We start from the raw sequence: 21374 nt of genomic DNA, 5'->3' as shown, positions 1-21374 counted from the left end.
CAAGCAGGCAATCAACATGGGAGCCACAATGTAGTTCTGTCCATCCTTGATCACCCATGGTGCTAAGCAAACCAACTAGAGCTTGTACACGAAGAGCGAAGTTATCCAGAGTCCAACCATCACCTGCTCTGATAGGAGGTAGTTCCAGTATATTCCTTAGCTCTTTCAATGCTAGTTGTCTTGGTTGCATATAACGTTCATCAAGGGCTTTGATGGCTTGAGTGTATGGGTCAGGAGCATAGGAAAAGGCAAGAGCTAATCGTTTAGCTTGGTCTACTTTCAGAAGATCGAGAAGGACATGATATTTGAAGTGCTCTGTCTCGTGAGGGTCAAGAAGGTTGGTAAGGGCCATTCGCAACATCCTATATTGCATTTCATCTTCTCTGGTAAGGTCTGGGAAAGAAGGACCCTCAAGCTTGTATACACGTGTTCTAGTACTAACAGGGTGACTAGAACTAGTAGGAATGAGTCCCGAAGATTTCTATACATGCAAACCATCAGATGTAGATGGTTGCTGCTTTAAAGGAGGGTGCTGCCTTTGTTCAGGAATGCAAACCAGAGGTTGAGTGGGGTCTTCATCTAAAGGAACAGCAGGTTGAACACAGGAAATCTGGTGGGGATCCTGCAGTGATAAGGCCAGGAAATCAAAGGGAGTCTCATCTTGTGTAGTAAAGACTGGTCTAGGCAAACCACTTGCAGGAACTGCAGCATCTAATATTGATGAATTCGGTGAAGGAGGTGCTGGCAGCAGGAACTGTACCAGAATGATGGCTAACCTGTGGGGGCTGCGAGAATGGGAAGGAGATGAATGAATCATAAATTGCCTAATCTCCCTCATTGTCATCAGGAGTTCCCTCATAACCTCATCTTGGTTAGTGGGTAAAGGCACAGGACATGTCTCTGAATGGCTTTTTCCTCCTTGGTCAGGATCCTGCAGCCCATGTGTGTCTGTGTCAATGTGCTGGCATTCAGTTTGACTCTCTGTATCACATCTAGCACTTCTACTTCTAGCTCCAGGGTACTGAATGTCATACAGGTAAGCAGGAGGTCGCTTATTACGACTGGAATGATCAAATCTTCAGTGGATGGCTGCTGTGAATCCATGACAATAACACTACTCCAGCTCGAAGGACCATGGTCATGACTGGAACTCAAAATAATACATGAACTCAGGTAGGGCTGCTCAATTAATCGAATTTTAATCTCGATTACGATCTGGGTTTTCAATGATCATTAAAAATGACTGAGCCGATTATTAGCACCTCCCTCGTGCTTTACTCTCGCGCTGCTCCGTGTGGCAAATCGAGCGCACCTCTCTGCGTTTCGAACACGCGTCACAACAATTAAGAGGACCCGAGGGAAGCTCGGAAAGCTAAGCAGAAGTTATTTGGAGAGGAGAGGATAATGGCTGCTGAAGAAAGAATGCCGTTGGTTGAAAAGAGAGGTAAAACGACTTCAGTGGTGTGGGAACCAATGTTCCCTCTAAGCTGCGCACGTGCGCAATTGCGCACTGCTGGCACGGTCTCTGCGCACAGAAAATCTGCGTTGCGCACAACAAAAATCTTTAACAATTCTGTTTTGCAGTGTTAGTCAGTAAGTGACTGGCTGCTCCTGTAGAATGATGCCACCTTATCCTATAGTCCAACCAATAATGCGATTCACATTCGTATATACGCAGCCAATCAACGTCGTTATCAGGCTATGACAGCGTCCTTATGTGCCGACACCAGTGTTTTAGCAAGCAAAGCGGCGTGGCTGATGTGCAGTGAAGCTACATTAATGACAACGTGTACGACCATTGGAGATGTGAGCAGGACAGACGGAACAATTGACGGAAAAAGTGTGGACTTTATACCAGTTTTTAAATTGTGTTGATCGGCCACGTAAAACCAGAGTTATGATAAAAATATCTGCAATGTTTGGTTTTCTTCCTGAATACTATCGTTGTTTATATTTACTGCGGGAAGAAACGGTAAAAACGGCGTTTTATACGGAAACCGCTCGAAAGCACTCTCCGCCTGTGAGCAAAACCAAAACCAAAAAAACCCCCACCCTTTCCTATTGGTCGAAAAAAGTACCATGTCGATCAATCAAAAAATGATATGGCAACGTGGCATCTAGTTGTTAAGAAACGGGGGGAAGTTTTAGAAGTGACGGCGGTGTTCTGAGATGTGAGAGATTTGAGACGTTTAGCGCAAATCTTGTGTAGTTAGTGTGTAGTTAGTGTGTAGTGTAGTCAATAGTTTTGTTGTGTGTGTCAGAACAATGAGGCGACTGCTGAATGTTACAGGTGTTACAGCAGTGATACATCTCCTGTTGTCACGCCTGCAGGTATCAGGCTGTTGTTCTCCTTTATCTCATAGTGGACAGAAATTATTTTTTGAAGTGGCACAAATAATTTGTGTGGCATCAGATTTGATGCAGAACAGCTGATTGTTCTGTAAATAGTTTGAAATGTTTATTTAAAAAAACGCCTTGGCTGCATTAAAAAAAATAAATAGCTGCAAAAAACTTTGTTGTTTGCCAAACTGAGTTACTTTTTTGAAGTAGTAACTATATAATTAATTGCCCAACATTGGTCATTATATACTGTATTTTGCAGACAGAGAGTTATAGGACTCTCCCAGACCACAGACTCATCCAAGGGGCCGCTCAGTGAGTGTGTGTTCGCTCAGACACATGAAATATTTGAGGGAACATTGGTGGAAACATTATGGGTTCGCGGAGTCAGATGTGGATCAAATATTGTGCAGTATTTTGAAGTTCACTAAACATAGATGTTTACATTTTTCATTCATTTTTTATATTGCAAACATTTGCACTGTAATCAGTATTTGCAAACTATTTTATATTATTTTTTGACAATCTTTAAAGCCATTATTCAATACATTGTTATTGTTAAATAAATATCGTCGGAACAATATCGGAACAATACCTTCCAGAAGATCATGGAGTATATCTGGAGGAAACCCCGTGATTGTGTGGAAGTAATTCAGGGACTCACGCAAAACACAGCCACCTTTAAATTTAAATTGTCAGCAGAAACACAAAAGATGGTGCCTCTGACATTCTGGCCAACTCTTTCAATGAAGACACCGTCTTGTTCCAGAGTACGAACATCACGCAGCAATGGAGCAAGTACAGCTGCATATCCATACTTACGGAGGTCTGTCACTTTTACCAGTATTGCTAACTGTATAACATGTAATGCTGATCGGTATTTTGGTGGTACATTAGCGAGGACCCAATATACAGCGCAAAGTTTGTGAATTTTGCGTGATGTGCCAAGTGGATTGGCAATTTCAAGCTCATCAATATATAGCTGGAGTGGTAGGATGAGATCCCCTGTTGACAGTAAGTCATTTTCAAGGAAATGAGAGCCATCAGAGCATGATGCATATTCACCAGATGCAGTATTTGGTTCAGTAATCTTCTTAAGAACGTTCTGCTTCTTAATTCAGATCAAACTGAGGTTATTGTACTCGGCCCTGAAAATCTTAGAAATATGGTATCTAAGCAGATTCTTACTCTGGATGGCATTACCTTGGCCTCCAGTAATGCTGTGAGGAACCTTGGAGTCATTTTTGACCAGGACATGTCCTTCAACGCACATATTAAACAAATATGTAAGACTGCTTTCTTCCATTTGCGCAACATCTCTAAAATTAGAAATATCCTGTCTCAGAGTGATGCTGAAAATCTAGTTCATGCATTTATTACTTCCAGGCTGGACTACTGTAATTCACTATTATCAGGATGTCCTAAAAACTCACTGAAAAGTCTTCAGCTAATCCAAAATGCTGCAGCAAGAGTCCTGACAGGGACTAGAAAGAGAGAGCATATTTCTCCTGTTTTGGCTTCCCTTCATTGGCTTCCTGTTAAATCCAGAATTGATTTCAAAATCCTGCTCCTCACATACAAAGTCTTAAATAATCAGGCCCCATCTTATCTTAATGACCTTGTAGTACCATATCACCCTATTAGAGCACTTCGCTCTCACTCTGCAGGCCTACTTGTTGTTCCTAGAGTATTTAAAAGTAGAATGGGAGGCAGAGCCTTCAGTTTTCAGGCCCCTCTTCTGTGGAACCAGCTTCCAGTTTGGATTCGGGAGACAGACACTATCTCTACTTTCAAGATTAGGCTTCAAACTTTCCTTTTGCTAAAGCATATAGTTAGGGCTGGACCAGGTGACCCTGAATCCTCCCTTAGTTATGCTGCAATAGACGTGAGGCTGCTGCCGGGATTCCCATGATGCATTGAGTTTTTCCTTTCCAGGCACCTTTCTCACTCACTATGTGTTAATAGACCTCTCTGCATCGAATCATATCTGTTATTAACTCTGTCTCTGTCTCTCTTCCACAGCATGTCTTTATCCTGTTTTCCTTCTCTCACCCCAACCGGTCGCAGCAGATGGCCCCGCCCTCCCTGAGCCTGGTTCTGCCGGAGGTTTCTTCCTGTTAAAGGGAGTTTTCCTTCCCACTGTCGCCAAAGTGCTTGCTCATAGGGGTCATATGATTGTTGGGTTTTTCTCTGTATTTATTATTGTGCTATCTACTGTACAATATAAAGCGCCTTGAGGCGACTTTTGTTGTGATTTGGCGCTATATAAATAAAATTGAATTGAATTGAATTGAACTGTGTTTTTAAACAACTCTTGAATCACTGAAAGGATAGGAACATACATGCTGGTATGTCCAGGTTGATCCAGCTGATACTCCACTGGCATTATACAAGGGTAGTTGCACTCAATAAAGGTTTTTCTGCGCTTGGTTGAACTCAACTCAGCACCTTTAGAGGTTGATGTAGACAGAACATTGCAGTCCATGACAGTGGCAACAACTTCACTCAGTGTAGGTTCTGCAATACTGTGACCGTTTCTCTGCAATATGTCACTAACTGCCTCTTTGATCAACGGCTCAGATAAGGAGAAGATCTGATTCAAGTGTTCTACTATTTCTTGAGTAGCCGTGTTTGAGACATGGAGGATACCCTGCATCTTTAGGAATAAGGATTAAGTTGATTTCTTAGACTGTCAGTGTCACACTGATCATCATTCCCCACTTCCGTGCTCTGGTCTGGGCATTCTTCATGCAAGTCACTAGCTACTTCAGAAATACTGGCTTGGAGATTATGGGGATCCTCACTGACAATATCACTTTGAAAGTCTGTTGCAAGACTTGCTTGGTGTGCTCTACTTTTATGGGAATTGAATAAAGAGTGCACATTTGTGCTATACCTAAAATCCTTATATGGGCATGTCACTGTTTCATGATTTTTCAAATGCTTTCTGAGATGACTGAAAAGGCCTGTTTCAGAAAAGGGTTGCTGAAATGTGCGTAAAGGGCATTTAAATAACACAGGCCTCTGACTCTGCTCTGCATAACTGCTAAGTTGTGCTGTATGATATCTTGACAAATGAGTACTCAGTACATTAAGTGTCTGAAATGTACAAATGCAATCAGTGTAGAGGCATGGAAGAGGGCTGATTCGGGAATAGTGGCTGTGCTGCAGCCTGTAGTGTCTAAATAACTGTATTCTGGAGGTGAAGGAAGCTGCGCACAACTTACACTGCCAGATCATGTTGGAAACAAAACAGAACTCCTTATACTTACAACTTAATATAACAGTTAAGTTATATTAATAAGTGATAAATAATAACAATAAGTGAATTACTATTAGCTCACAAAGACATGGTCATGGACTACAGCTAACACTGCTTTAAAATGGCAACCTGTTTTCCTCAAAACAATTTATTTTATATAAGAATCTATAGGTGGAAAATAGCATAAGTTGGTTTAGTAGTTAGTTTAACATATTTTTAAGACAACTCGAGAGAGAGCGAGAGAGGTGATTGGTAGAAGAATTCACAAACAAAATGAATTACCTGGTATCTTTATCACATCCCCAGTTCTCTTCCTTGACTCTGTCTTAATTCTTGAAGCTGGAACAGGGAGATCCAAAGGCATAAACTGATGAACAATTAAAAAGCATCCAAACGGTGACAAATTATAAATACTTCCATTTATAATTTTTCCCTGTTAATGATCTTTTCATTTAATCCCCAAAGTGTGAATGCATCTCTAGTCAAGATACTAAAGCCATCGAGCAAATATTACAATACTGAAGAAAAGCAGCAGCACTTGAACTTTAACGGCATGGTTAAATAAACAACAACACCATTTCTACAAACTAAAGACTTACTGATGAGAGGTTCCCCCAAACATATGTTATTTGAAATTATTTAATGTGCATACACAGTTAATGTCAAAAATGTCAGGCTCCTCATCACTGCTTCTCTCTCCGAACGATTCTGGTTGTTTTGATTGACAGGTTTGTTTTTTAGGACCTTAGTGATCCAAGAGTGCCAATTGGTTGGCAGAAGTTGATTGACAAGTGATTCCACTAATTAGGCAAAGTGAGAGGAGACCATGCATGCACCGTGCTCTTTCATTGGCCCTCTAACTCTGGCTTGTGAACAACGTGGCGCGTCAGAGCAGGTGTATTAGAAGGATGAGTTTCCCGATCATTCTACGGCGTAAAGTGACTGATATATATATAAAAAACACCTATCGAGACCGTCGCTCAAACGCCTAATACACCTGCACCACTTATTCGCACGTATAGTTTAAAATATAGTGTTTCTAACAAGAAAACGGCTTGAAAGCACTCTCACTGCAGACAGGTATCTCCGCTGTGTAACTGCAGGGACAACGGGCTTGTTTGGACCCAACTATTCTGAGTCATGAGAGGGGGTTCCAAAATTTAGAGAGATTAAAACACTTTGTTTCATACTAGGTGACCGGGCGCCACCTCTAGAACAAGTAGTATCTAACTTTTTAAACAGCCTGCGACCCTCATTACAACAACTTAATGCTAGCTCTGCAAGCGCAAAGTTTCCTTCGGGGAGAGCAGCAAAGCACATAACAAACACGGACCCGACATTTCTGCTACTCTTTTCGACACGCACCCAAAATACAACTAAATATTCGTATTTTAACAATAAACTAATATCAACATTGAAAACTTACTGTAAGTCCAGTGATGCTAGTTGCTGCCGTTAGGTCCAACTTTCTCCAGTCGTCTGTGTTGCCTCTTTGGTGCTGTTTCCCGCCCATATACCTTTACTTCTTCTGTGTTTCGTATTTTTTTCCAAATAGCGGTAAACGATCAGTGTATAATGCTCATTAGTGCCGCCTTCCGCTTCGGAGGGTGAATCAGAGATTAACTCGGAATAAAAATTGATTCCTGCAGCTGCTCAACACTTACGGAAAAAATTAAAAAAATATATATAGGATACATTGATAAGACAATGAATATTAAAATAAATACATTTTGTCTTCCACTAATGCATTTAAGACAATTTGATTTTACTTATTTGGTGAAACACTTTGAGATTTTATTGTATTTTAGCATGTGCTACATAAATTAAGTTTATTATTAAATCCTCCCTACTTGAAACAACAAACATAACAGGACTTTACCATTCTTATATGTCCTAACTTAACTGTGTTACGTTGTGCTTAAGTTATGATTTTAAGTGATGCTTACTTAATATAGAAATAGTTCAACTCAATCAAAAATTATTAGTTTCATTTACTCAAAAAGGAAGAACATGTTACACGAACTTGACATATTTAAGTTAACAGAACTTTTTAAAGACTTTGAGTATACACTACTTAATCTATTTAATTACTTTGAACATTCGGGTTTACAGTGTAAAGATTTAAAGAGTAAGGTTTTCTTATATAATAGATTATGTGTATTAATGGTTACTTGCAAAACCTTTTCTCGTTGGTAAGCATAAATATGACTATGTGATGTGCTAAAGGAAAATAACAAAACAGACAATACAGAAGAAGAAAATTGCACGTCTGATTTATTTGCAGTGTCCACAAAAAACAGAAGAACCATTCTTAGGTTACAGTTAGATGCCACACTTTGATGCTTGCTGTTTGGTACAACATAACTTTGTACTAACTTTGAAGCATTAGATAAATGTTAGCCCAGACACAAAGGTGCCAGGCTTTTTCTGAGAGCTTTCATACACTCAAAAAAATGAATGAGGTGGATTGTTCAGTGTATATTAATTATTTATTTTCATTTTACTTAAAATATATGTTTTTGTTAAGTTAACATGTGTTTTTCTAATCAAGTCTACGTAATTGTGTCTATTATTCACTGTACATAATACTAATGTGTTACTTGATGGCATGACATTTAAGTTAAGTCAATTAGGATCGATATACTTTGTATATCCACTAGGTGGCAGTAATGCAAAAACAGTTGTAATGAAACCGCGAAGAACAACAAGGTTTCACGGCTTGGGCCTGCTCATGAGCAAGACTTCAAATTTAACTTAAAAACGTTGTTTTGGCGCCAAGCTGCTGTTTCTTTGAGAGGTAAGACCAGTTTTTTCTTTGACTATGTTGTGTAGTATCTACATGTCGAGCATGGTTATATTTTGCGTTTGTCTTATAAGACATGTTATATCGTTTGCGTGCGCTTGTTCTACATTAGTTTTACTGGGTCCTGGACATGCTTAACATGCTTATTTTGTGGACTGTGTAAGAAACATTTTTATTGTTTTTGGTTTTATTAAGGGATTAGCTACAGGGGTTCATGGGGTTATTTTTTCATTTGCTTTCTTGGGATTCCTTTACTGTAATCCGAGAGTCATAAATATCGAATAGGATAGCAAGGATAGCATAAAGTGACATTTAAAATCCAAAAGTCGAGGGCGAAAGCCACTGTGACACCATTGTTATGCTCTATCAGTAATCTGTATTATGTAAAATGGTCTGTAAATACAGCATGTTTCCTAGCGGAGTTATACATATCAGCATAGTTATAAATTACAGTTTGTTAAATCACACACTTACTTTTTTAAATAAAATTATTCACGACATGTGAGTGGACAGACAATGGAAGTCGACAGACCTGGTGATAATTGCTTCTATAGAAAGTTAGCACATGGCAGTGTCAATCTCTTGCTTTTCTTCTGAGTAGTATTTTATTTAGTTGTAATTCAATCAATAATTTGCTTCTTGAAATTAAGTAATGAATTTCTTGTTTTACTTTACAGATCCTGCCTTTACCTGCTCCCTCCTATACTGATGTGGTGTATGTGGTACTGCTGAGCTTGTATGTGGTATGTGAACTGTTATACTTTTAAAAACAAAACTGTTTTATAAGTTAATTTTTCTTTAGTGACCCATTCAATGCCTCTGTTATTTCTTCTCCAGATCTGAACCATTGTAAAGGTTGCAGTTCAAGGGCCTGAGGTATGAAATGCTTTTCAGATCAGCTGTGATCAATATTTTTTGGAACTTGATAAATAACAATAAAAGCTGTAATGGCTCCATTAGCATTTTGTGTAAATGTTTGTGTTAAAATTATAGCTTTAATGAGGTCTTTCTACATTAGTTTTAGTTATAAAGTATGTATATGTGTACATATAGTATGTATATTTACAGTACAGTATGTTGTGTTTGTTGACATGTTTTCAGGTGGAAGCAGAATTTGTGAGGATTACTACTGCTCCACTTGTTCCAAGGCTTTTTGCACAACTTGACCAATACACTGACCGGCTCATAAAAGTCTTCAAGAAAAAAGGAGGCGCTGCAGTGAAGTAAATTAGACAAATTTTGGCCCCACCCACACAGGTGCATTATTCTGTTGGTAGCAAAATATTATGGCTAATAAGATCACTTTCAAATTTAAACAGCTAGTGTATGGTAGCTGCACAGTGTACTTACATTTATATTAAGCAAGACAAAGTTTGGTACTCAAAACTTTGGAAAATTAAAATTACCTAAACATAAGTAAAATCTGATCCCTCAATTTCGGGTTAAACCATAAGTGAATGTTTTTATGTTAAAGATCAGTTTTTGAATGCAAAAACGATGATGTATTAGTTTGTCTATACCTCCATTATGGACATATATAATGTGGTGGAAACCCTGCCCAACAGGTTAACTATTCATGTCCATGTGATGATTAGTTGGTCTTGTGTACATGTCTATCTGTGCAGTGAATATGTCATTCATTTTGCGTATAATGTGAGTTTGTGTCATCCTAAAGTATATCTGTTTTCTCTTCCTGTATCTCTGCCACTCTCTACGGAAGGAAACTATTGAAAAGGGGAGGGAGTGTGTCCTCAGGGCACTACCTTTTTACCTGAATGAAGACCCAAGTATCCTCTTCAAAGAATAATTGGTTGGTAATTTTAGTTTAGTTTTTTATCTGTATTAAACCAAATTTTGAATAACTAATGTTTTTGCATGTTGTAATGTTGTTGTTGTAATTTGCATGGAACCTGTTTAAATATTTTGGGGAATCTTCTTGTATACCCAAACTATTTATATTTATTGTTGAATCTGTAGTCTAAAATAGTGGCGCACTGGGCTGCATGTTCCTAATATTGTGTTTACTTCATTAAAGGGTAGCTTTGGCTCTTTTTTTTTCTTTTCTTTTTTTTAATTTAACTGGACGCCATTTTTCTTTGTTTTTGTGTCTAAGCTACAGCTACAGCTGTTCAGAGGGAGCTGGAACAAATTACCCTTGCTGTCTTCACCATCGAAAAAGCTGATGTCAGCACTCCTCCAGCCGATGTGGGTATAACCATCTAGGGTGTTCTGCATGACCTGGAAAACATGGCCTTTGAAGTACTTCAGAAGCTCTTCCTTCATCTGTATGTCAGCAGACTCTTGACCAAGGTACAGATGCTCAAGAATAAACTGAATGAATAAGCCAACCCTTAATTTGGATGATGAATGTTCTGTCAGATGGACGGAAGTTTTTCAGAGGCTGAATGGGAATAAAACGGTAATTTGTTGAAAATGACAGATAAAGGAAAATTACATTTAAGAGAAATTTTGAAAACTTTGTAAACTACTACAATTTGAGAGATTTTACTCTTGTGGGGGAGGGGGCTAGTAAGAGACAATCAAAAGTATTGAGATTTAAAGGATTTAATTGAGAGATGATACTGCACCAGAAATGTTGAAGGGTGGTGTGTATATTAGCGTTCAAGGTATATTGTTATGAGGTGGAAATATGTTCATATTCTGTTTGTGTTACATTGTGTGCATTGTAAAGGTAATTGCAATACATACTAAGAATAAGGGTAAGTTAGGAATGCAGGATGAATGTATATTTTGCGGGCTTTTAAAGACGAACAATTGTTTCCATGTTAAAATGTTTACAACCCAAGTTTTTTGCCCAAACACTGGTAAAATAAACGTTGAGTGTGGCAAGTGTTAAATGGTTACTGTTGTGCTGTTGCAAAAAAACTGAACGCTGACAAGCTGTTTTATTGTTAGACCATAATGCTGGCATGTTTTATTAAAGTTTTATTTGGGATGGTGATATAATTTTCTTTGATTGCTAATATCAGTGGACTATTTATTATTATTATTATTATTACAACATTATTTTTTTTTAATTGTGGCTGTTGAGGTGGACACTTCACTTTGCATTGTTAAAGGAAAGCACTTCATTGGCGTTGTGTTACTGGACTGACCCTAAGCAATCATTGCAAATAGCAACTTTGCTATCCATTTTAGACACTAAAAGAAAAAACACTCCACAGACCTTACTAGCATCACATGTGCATAACTCAAGTGTCATCTTATCAACATGTTATGTGGTCTTCAATGTTTTTTTCTTCTATTTCTGGCAGATACAGACATTTAATTTAAAGTGTTGATGTTCCATCTGTCTACATACTGTTAGTTACTAACCCTAATGACCTGTTGTGTTTTATTTTGGACTGGGTTTACACAAATGCTCACTGAATGTGTTGGCAATAAAAGAAATTTAAAAAAATAAGTTGGATGTACTTAATTCATTTGTGTGGAACCTGTTGACAAAATAGATTTATGTAAAACTAATTAGTAAAGCACAAGGTGGCTGAAAATATAATATTTGAATTAATCTAACTTAAATTTAACATTTTACTGCCACAAATAAGAAATGTGTTGAAGTAACTAATCTAAACTATCTAACCTGTAAATATATCATTTATGTTCATACAACATAATTTGATTTAGGTAGTCTTAAATATCTCTTGTTAATCTTAAGTAGTTTTTTAAAATTAGATGAACTAAAGATTTTTGCTTTAAACTAACACAATGCAATTTCGTGGAACCTGTTGACAAAATAATTTTAATTAAAGTCAACGTTTCATTTTTTTGAGTGTAGATGACTGGAACATAACACCACCAAACAAAATGCAGCATCAAAAAGAAGTTAATGTTTATGTGATTGTGTTGGAGGTGTGTAGGTGCACCTAATGGTGAATGTGAAAGTGATCTTTCACAGTATGTAAGGTATTAGTTAGTTAGTTAGTTAGTAAATGCATAAAAATAACAATAGAAAAACACTTTTATGCACTCACTTTCACAGTTTTTCAATAACCATATGAAAGAGTCACATTCTTTGATTTAGTAAGCAAGTGTTGCTAAGTATTCTTTCCACTAGACTGTGAATATAATAACCAGATTTTTGTAGTGCTAATTACTTTTTTTACTTATCGATGTGTTCAATGTCCCGGGAAAAAAGTCCATGAAACAAAAGATCAGAAGAAGTTTCCAAACGGATTCCAGGTTCTCTTAATCCTATCCTTCCTCTTACCTGTGGGAGAAAAAAGTTCATGTCACATATTTAACCTCTGTAATCAGGCATACTAACTAAAATTAGACCTGACAAAATCATAAAATAAGTGGAACTACAATTAGTTTTACAGTCTATAAAAGCTAAACATTTTCACTGTGTCGTCAGCTCCACGAGGCATGATGGCAAATTTGATTTTAACCCTGGGATTAATTTCCAACCGACATTAAAATCTGTTTTTGTTCCAAAGCAAAAGAAAAAAACTGGTTTGTCACCTTTAAACTGTTCTTTGCGCTGTAGCTCAGCGCACATCCTCCACAACGCTGTCATTTGCCTCGGATTGATCGATTTTTGCCTAGGCTCGTCTAAGGCGGGCATTTTTCGCTTCTCGTGTGCGGTCTCTTAATTATTGCTTTTGCTCCATAAAGGAAAGCTTTGTCAGCAGTGTGCGTTTTATTTCCATCTGCACCTAGACACAATCTAAAGTTACTTAGAGCAACGCCCCCCAAAACAAACAAAAACCCATGTATATCGAGGACTTTGTGGTGGCGGAGACCTGAGGTGAAGTTAAAATCTGCAGGTTCAGCTGTCCGGTCCTGTTTGAGAAAAAAAAAAACAACTAAAGAAGATGCGGCGTATGCGCATTCTCATTAACGATGAACTGACGTCTGACTGGAATCTGATTTGAGATTATTTCAGAAAGAAGCTTTAACACAGCGACCTCCGGTTTCCTCGAATAATGAATTGACATCAAAACAAAGCTCGCGAGTTCAGGCCGTGACGCCCCCTCAGCTGACACACTTCAAATACAGGTTGCAATAATTCTAATTCTGGTAATGAAGAAGTTAAACAACAGTATCACCACTAGGTTATTACAAGCTCGGTGTAATTATTTGCTATTAAAAATGGAACAACAAGACGGTCGGTTAATTTCAAACTAAATGAAAACAGGAGCACGCGCCTTTATTATGTTAATGCGCACGAAAGATTTTAAGTTTCACTTTCGGTTAAATGTTTCGAGCTGAGTATCAAAAAGAGGCACTTTATTAGAGTTCAAAGCCTCGCTGAGGAAACACAAGAAAAAAACCAAACAAACCAGTTCAATCTGAGAACTGGAAAATAATATTTTAATTATATAGAAAAGGTGACAGCAGCATTATGTTTCCTTTACATTCAGAAACGTTGTTTTCTGGCACACAATGGACGGGCCTCAGAAAGCTCAGTGTGTGTCCTCAGAGTGTATTGACAGATTTGAACTATTTGACTATTAACATGTAAAATCAGGCCAAGCTCAAGCTCACGTTGATTGTTTGGTTAACAGTAACTCGGTGCTTTCTGTAGCTATTGTGGTAAGTTGTGTAACTTTGGAAAGTACCCCATATACCTGTTTGTATCAGCTCCTGAGGCTGGTCAGAAAGCTTTTACATCTGTGCCTGTATTAATCTATGAGCATAGCAGTTTATGATTTAAAGCAGCTTGTTCATCCTTAGATTCATTGAGTAGCCTGTAAAGGTGCACACTGGTTTAATAAGTATAAAATAAGTATAAAATTGCTCCTTGCACTACTCTTTGTATCTTATGGCTCTTACTTCCTAACCTCTGCTTAGTAAGCATGTGAGAGCACAACTGTACTTAGGTGACTATAAATGTGTCATATAGAGAAAAAAACAAAGAATACAAATTTGACTTCATATGTTAATGAAATAGTAAAGTGAGATGAGGCAAATGCAACAGATTTAAACACACAGCACATGTTGTGGCCACAGACAGCCTGTAATCTGTTGGTGTAGTTTCACACAGGTTCTAGAAACAAATGAAAGATTATAGTGCTTCAGCATAAACTTATATGTAAGCTAGAAACAGTAGCTCACTCTATCCACGACCACTTATCCCTGTTATTTATTATTAAATTTAACTGAATTTTATTTTAATTTTATCTTTATTTCATTTTATTTTTCAGAGAGACCAAATGTATCTTTTAGTGTTGAAAAGATGTAAAAAAAAAATTAAGGCCATTATGTGTGTTATTGACATGACATAATTTTTACATCTCACTGTTATGCTCCACAGCCTACCTACCGATTCTCTTCAGGCTGGAATTTGTCCACTAATTTTAGGTAATTCATAATTAAACAAATAACTAACAAAACAAGAAAAAACAAACTGTCACGCCTGAAGCCTTAAAACTCACAAAGCTATAAAATATTCAGAGCACAAAGCACTGTACTGACATATAAAATAATTATCCTACATCTTTTACATGGCTCTTTATTTCTAAACATCACACACACACACACACACACACACACACACACACACACACTAGAGTGTACTAAAACTTTTGTTTTGTTCCTTTACTTTGTGTTTTTGACTTAACTGGGCTCAGGAAAAATCCCTCCTAGAGACCTAAATTATTTTGGGACCAGAAACTCTGTAACTTATCGTGTAAGGTGCAGTCTGGTCCACTCACTGATGGTTTTGGATGAACGTGGCTGTGTCCGTGTGGCTATTGCCGCGCGCGAGCTGCTCGGCGGTGAGTCCGTCATTGTTGCGTACGCCGCGATTCTCGGTGTATCCAATGAGTAGCCTGACAACCTCCACGTGACCCTTACTGGCGGCCAGGTGCAGCGGAAGGTTACCTTCATATGGAGTTATAGGTCAAGAAAAAACCAGGTGCGAGAAGAAAACAAAACATAAGTAAATGAAATCATTTAATTCCGTACCTTTTTCATCTGCGATGTTAACATCGGCCCCATATGTTAGCAGCGCGCGCACAGAATCCACGAATCCTTCACGAGCGGCATCGTGGGTCACGGTGAGACCGCAGGAGGGATCTGGCACATTTGGATTTGCCCCCGCTTGCAGCAGGGTCTCAATGACCCGGGAGTCCCCCAACTTCACTACCTGCACACACACACAGCATTTAGGAGAAGAAGAAGCTTTAAGGAGCTGCCCAGGGTGTGCCTGGCGATTATCATTTTTATATTTAAATATTAAATTCATCCCATGACACCAAATCCCAATTGAAAGCATTTAGTGCCCAATAAGTGTATTGTTATTAATTCTGCCGGGCCGCGTTCGCCCCGCCTCTCCTTCTGACGTTTCTTGTCGTCACAGGGAAAATTTGCGCCTTCCATTGGAGCAGCATCAGCGGACCTGTTTCTATTGGTGGCAGACAGGTAAGGACTGAGTTATACTGCCAGAGTGAAAGTAATGGGACAGATGGGTGAGAAACATGTCAGCATGTATGAATTTCCAAAAATATTTTGCATAATTATGAACTCGCGAGCACACGATATGTTGGATGAGCGGCCAACGAGGAGGAGCTTTCTCTCTGAGTGGACCGTTCTACTGCAGGCCTGCACGCAATATGATCGTTCATATTAAACCTCGTGTGTCACTCAGACAGTGCATGAGCAAAAAAATAAATAAAAACAAGCACGCTTAAAATCAGATCCAAGCAGGACACGGGCTGATAATCTGGCAAACCGGGCATTTTTCACGCTGGGCCCACGCATTTTGGGGCCGCTGCAGGCCTTACAAGCACTGACAGCAGCCCATTGGCTCATTTTCACGAGACTGGATTTCCTACTTAAATCTCTCCGCTGCCTCCGCTAAAAACAGGCCTTCTAGTCACGGGAAACTGCTCCTGCTAGCATATGATTATTTGACTTTCTGAACAGGTTTGCTCTTAATGGTAACTCTTGCTCTTAATCAATCAATCAATCAATCAATCAATCAATCAATCAATCAATCAATTAAAACAGATATTTATGGATTTCAAAATCTTGTTTGGTTTTCAAATGTACTTTTTTCAGTGATATCTTTAATAGCAGGAAATTAACTAAGCATAGAATTCTTTTCTTCTTTTTTCAATATTTTTCAAGTAACCTATATTTGACAAAAGCATAAAGAATGGAAATTCTGTTTTTGGTGCGATACCCAATTTTTTTTTTATTTTTTTATTGGTATTATTTATCTGGAGGCGCCCTCGCTAAAGTGAGGAAGAGAGGAAGGAGGTAGATGGATAGATGGAGGATTATTAAAACCTGTTTCAATCAATTTAAAAAAAAAGGAAGAAATGTGTGAATACAATATGGATTATTGTAATACTGATACTTAATTGTCACATGTGATATTGATTTTGCATTTGATAACTAAAGCACAAAACCAAGAGAAAGGAAAGTTTATCTACAGAGAAATAAAGAGGACTACAGCAGGCAGCTCAGGATATAGCAGCCCTCCTTTGTCTAGATTGAGCAGTAAGGAAGGTGAAAGTGTAACATGACATGCAGAGTGACACTGTTTTCTTTTTCTTTTTTGCCTTTTCTTGAGATAAATGTAGAAGCAGCAAATGCAAAGTACCAACCTCTCTGTGTAAATGGATGCGTTTGTAGAATTCTGTTGATTTTTGATCTGACAGACATCTGCATTAGCGTGTTGGTGTTTAAATAAATAAATAAATAGCATATAAGAACAGAACAGAACAGAATAGGCTTTTATTCTCATTGTACATGGAATAAAAATAGAAATAGTAGGACACCAAGAATAAATGACAGACAAGAGGAGGACGGCACGCAATAGAGGACAAGATAAGCAAGTAAAAGCTTTTCTACTGTGGGCAACTTATTTATTAATTATAAGCACTTATGCCCCCCAATGACTGTGCATAGTTATCTATGGTTTAATATTCAACTGAGTATAAAATAAAAGTGAGAGTTCATACATGAAACTTGGATGGAAGCTGACCACATAATGTGCAGAACTTCTGGTTGTTTTCTGTACAAATGGGCGCGCCTTTGTCTGTCTGCCTCATGCTTCATCAGTGTGCTTTCTTTTCTGTGCCCTACTTTATGATGAAATGTAGCTGCTACTTAAAGAGTTTTCACTAAAACAAACAAAAACAAAAATCAGACTAAGACTTTTTCTCCCAAACATGGTGTTGGATAGACACAAAGGATCTGTTCAGACCTCTGCCCACAGCCATAAACCACTAATTACTTATTCTTTATTTTCCGCTTCTTGTAAAATTAAGAGACTTGAACAATTTATATATTTTGTCCTAAAGCAAAAACGTACATCTGAATAAATCCAGGTTATTTTAACAGCTAATACCCTCACCCACCATTTCCTTAACACCACCATTTTGTTGCTCCTTAACTCCACTGACAATTTCAGACTTTAATCTTGCTTCGTATTTGCTGATTTCTCTTAATTACAATAATATGAACACGAGTTTATTCTTTACTTCATGTGATACAAAAAAACCTACAACTCTCTCTGAGTCAAGTACAAAATCTGCATTTGAAAAATAAATTGTGAAACTAAGGAAGTGATAAAAGAACATCTTATTACTCCATAAAACACACTCATACACACATATGTATTTATATTAACATATACATTTATTCAAATCTGATAGTAAATCATGAATTTCAGCACAGCTTTTTAGACTTTTGGTAAACTGTTTATCTTTTTCACTACACTTAAATCTATTTTGGAGAGTCCAAACTTATAACTGCCACACGCAGATTTCTGCACTTCAAAAAATATTTACATCGATCTGAGACGATTGTATTTAGTATAATGATGACATTATCGAAGCTGGTGGATATTTGAAGAGTACATGTGAGGAGGCCTCGGCCTCTAACACAAAAAGCACTAAAACAAGGAAGTAAATCAAGCTGCTAGCAAGCAAAACAGACTGAAATCATCCAAATATGTTTAAAATCACTTCGAAAAAAAGCCAGTTCAAAAGGTTTTTATTACTTACCTGTATTGCAGTCCTATTAAACACATTTTTTCCATTTACATCAGCTCCGTTTTGCAGTAGAGTTATGATTTCTAATAGATTTCCAGTTGCACAGGCATTGCAGAGCTGGTCAGAGAGACTCATATCAGGTGTCCCTTTAAAACGCAATACAAAGCAAGCAAACTTATCACCTAAATACTTCAGCAGGCTGTGTTTAAGACTGAAATAATCCAGGATGGTGGACTGGCCAAATACAGAGAAATCTGAAACATGTCCCTCCCACCCTTGCATCATCCTTGGCTTAACCTGTGCAGCTCTTGAGCTGTTACTGAAAAATCATTGTTAATGCAGTAAGCTAGCCTATTGATAATTAGTTAGATGGTAATATATATGCTTTGTTTTGGTTTTTACTGCAAATATTTTAGTGAGCAATCAGTAATTTCTCAAATCTCTTTCTTCAGTCATGTCTTTTCTTAGTTTTGTGTTTCCAATTCTAAAAAAAAAAAAAAGCCAACAAACAAACAGACAAAAGCAAAGCAAATAAAACAATGTAGGGGGTATAAGACAGGTTTAGATTATATGCATCATGTATTTTACATAAGGACTGGGCACCTAATGATATATTTGTAAAATTCAATAGAATCAGTTTAGGGGTCACTCATCAAAAACAAGATGTGCAATAAATCTCCAGCTCTACTGTGTGTCAGAATCAACACTGATTACATGTTTAAAGCTTCTATTTGAGCATGTTATGCTTGTCCAGCAGCAAAATATATGCTGCCTCTCCCACCCTTCCCGAGATACTGATATACTCCATGTAGGTCATAATTAGAATATTCAAAGAAAATAATTTTGCCTATTTTTTCCTGCTCCCCTGCTGATTTTCCTGTGTGCAGATATTTTGTTGATGTCATGTTTGGGCCTGTTTATGGGAAAAGCTCCATGGAACCTTTTCACAATATCTATATGTCAGGTATACAGTAACCCACCTGCAGCCTGAAAAAACGCAATCAAAGCCAGAATTGTGACAATGATGTCTGAATGACAAAAAGTAAGCACAAAACACAACATAATTAAATAGATAAATATAAAAACTTACGTTAAATGAAATAAAAACCATAGCACGCCTTCCTCCTGCTGTTCAGTGCGTGGCATCGCATTTTCCAAACGACTCGAGCTGAAAATCCCCGAAAAACAAAAAAAGAAAAGAAAAGAAAGAAAAAAATAAAATGTCGCCTCCACGCATGATTTCAAGCATGTGATGCATTTACTGGCAGTTCCCGCTCGTTTTCAAAAGTAATTCGAGTTTGTATTTCCGTTTTTTTTAACGGGTTACAGGATGAAAGAGGGAAGGAGACACGGAGATGACTTTCGTTAGAAATATCGCGCAGTCACCGTAAGGCGAGCCTCCTCTCCGTTTAAAAAAAAACCTCTCGGATGAATCCAGAGCTCGTGAACATCAACGACAGACGTTCTTTCCAAAGAGACGGCCTGATTGGACGGTTCCTCATTGGCTCATAGGCGGGACGGTTAACGGAACTTCATAAGACGGTAATAATGGTGGTGCCTTCATTCATTGTCCATGTGAATGTTTTGAAACGTCAACGCGCTGGCGCAGACGATGCGCGCCTTTTATTATTACATTACAGATACGGAGCAAGAAGTCTTTTTTTGTAACGTCACGGCCGGTGTGCTTTTAGTTTCTTTTTCTTTGCCGCCCTCTCGTGTAACAAGATGTGCATCTCCGATCACCTCATTTGGTGGGACAGTTATTGCGGACTTTTCACGCAGAGAATTCACGCGCAGTGGATATTTTCTTTTTTTCGGACTAGTCTCTGTAAATCCCAGAGATGCGTGTTTCTGAGGGGAATCCCAGCGGATCAGCTGCTTTTGAAATACTCAGACCAGCCCGTCCGGCACCAACAATCACGACGCGTTCAAAGTGACTTTAATCGCCTTTCTTACTCATTCTGATGCTCAGACGTCAGCAGGTCGGGTTATGTCAGGTCATGTAGACATAACCCGGCTATGTCTACATGGATAAATGCACGGAGTTGCTGCCGTTTGAGATGCCATTAGATTTTTGACTGAAGGAGAGGTTGAGCAGATGTACCTAATGAAGTGGCCGGTGAGTGTGTTTGAACAAATCTCGCAGAAAGCATAAACTTATTATACAAGTAAAGCATTGTACTTGTGAAATTAGCATTATGGTCTCTTCAAACTGGCAAACCAGCTGCCTGATGTGTACATTTTGCTGTTAGCAAGCTAAATATTATAAATTATTATAAATATTATAGTGTCTCCTTCTTTACATTAAAGTCATTCCCAAGTACTTGAAAATGTTCTTTGGGGTCATTCTTATGAGCAGGGGATACAATTGTTAATTTGTTAATTAGTTAATAAACTCGTCTGAAGCAGGTTAAGAACCTTGTTCCCTGCTACATAGTGAAGCAGAGCATTTACAACCTTCCCTCTAGCCACGATGCACATTCCCTTAAGAAAAAAAATGCTAAGGTTTTAGATTTAAAGCTTCAGTTACCTTCAACGTTTTTTTTCTCCATAGAAGGGACATCTCACATGACTTCTTTTACCCTTCAGGTAGAGAAAAGTAAAATATAATTAAAGCTACAGATGCACCTAGTTTATTCTGGGTCACGTTTTGGCATGATAATCCTTTGATACTATAAATGACACAAATTTTTTAGCCTATTTTGCACATTTGTGTATCCAAGGTGTCATTGCAATAAATAAAAGTAATAAAACTTGCAGTTCATTTTTTGTTTTGCTTTCTTCTCACAGGTTTGCACTGGAATCGACAATACTCCAGAGGCAATCACTCTGTTAGAGTTCATGAACTGGGATTTAGTGGTAAGTTCATTATTTGCAGGCTTTACTCTGGGGCATGCACACTGCGATGCTGCTCCCCCAGAAGCTACAGCAAAGTACACTACGCTCGCGTCAGCCTACTGAAAGTTTTGCTTTACATATTAAAGCTTCCTGCTCGTCTCCT

The 21374-nt window shown here is 38.1% G+C and overlaps 1 protein-coding gene and 1 long non-coding RNA gene across 4 annotated transcripts; one reads left to right on the top strand and one right to left on the bottom strand.

Moving 5' to 3' along the window:
* Window positions 1-7846: 7846 nt before the first annotated feature.
* Window positions 7847-10850, top strand: LOC120436142. Of its 3 annotated transcripts, none has more exons than XR_005610176.1 (5): window positions 7847-8399; window positions 9083-9148; window positions 9243-9281; window positions 9507-10215; window positions 10519-10850. It is a non-coding gene; the product is annotated as an uncharacterized LOC120436142 (long non-coding RNA). The 3 variants fall into 3 exon arrangements; XR_005610177.1 differs by lacking the exon at window positions 7847-8399 and having other exon boundaries at window positions 8803-9148; window positions 9507-9662; window positions 10126-10215; XR_005610175.1 differs by lacking the exon at window positions 7847-8399 and having other exon boundaries at window positions 8803-9148.
* Window positions 10851-10932: 82 nt separating this feature from the next.
* On the bottom strand, window positions 10933-19547 carry LOC116333313 (cyclin-dependent kinase 4 inhibitor C-like). Its single transcript, XM_039606513.1, has 4 exons — window positions 19464-19547; window positions 15336-15516; window positions 15083-15251; window positions 10933-12633 (listed from the first exon to the last, which is right to left on the bottom strand). The coding sequence occupies exons 1-4, from the start codon at window positions 19482-19484 to the stop codon at window positions 12630-12632; spliced, it is 375 nt and encodes a 124-aa protein (XP_039462447.1). The 5' UTR covers window positions 19485-19547; the 3' UTR covers window positions 10933-12629.
* Window positions 19548-21374: the final 1827 nt, after the last annotated feature.

Source organism: Oreochromis aureus, linkage group 23 (genome assembly GCF_013358895.1).
Source record: "Oreochromis aureus strain Israel breed Guangdong linkage group 23, ZZ_aureus, whole genome shotgun sequence".
Lineage (NCBI taxonomy): Eukaryota > Metazoa > Chordata > Actinopteri > Cichliformes > Cichlidae > Oreochromis > Oreochromis aureus.
Note: the sequence above shows the minus strand (reverse complement) of the source record. Positions and strands in the feature narration are given on the sequence as shown.

Bases quoted from the DNA above. Each gene is read 5' to 3' on its own strand.
- LOC116333313 (XM_039606513.1), bottom strand. From the start codon at position 19,484: ATGGTTTTTATTTCATTTAAC. The intron at 15,517-19,463 runs GTAAGTTTTTAT...GTGTGTGTGCAG, and splicing joins TGGTTTTTATTTCATTTAAC to GTAGTGAAGTTGGGGGACTC. The intron at 15,252-15,335 runs GTACGGAATTAA...CTCCATATGAAG, and splicing joins TAACATCGCAGATGAAAAAG to GTAACCTTCCGCTGCACCTG.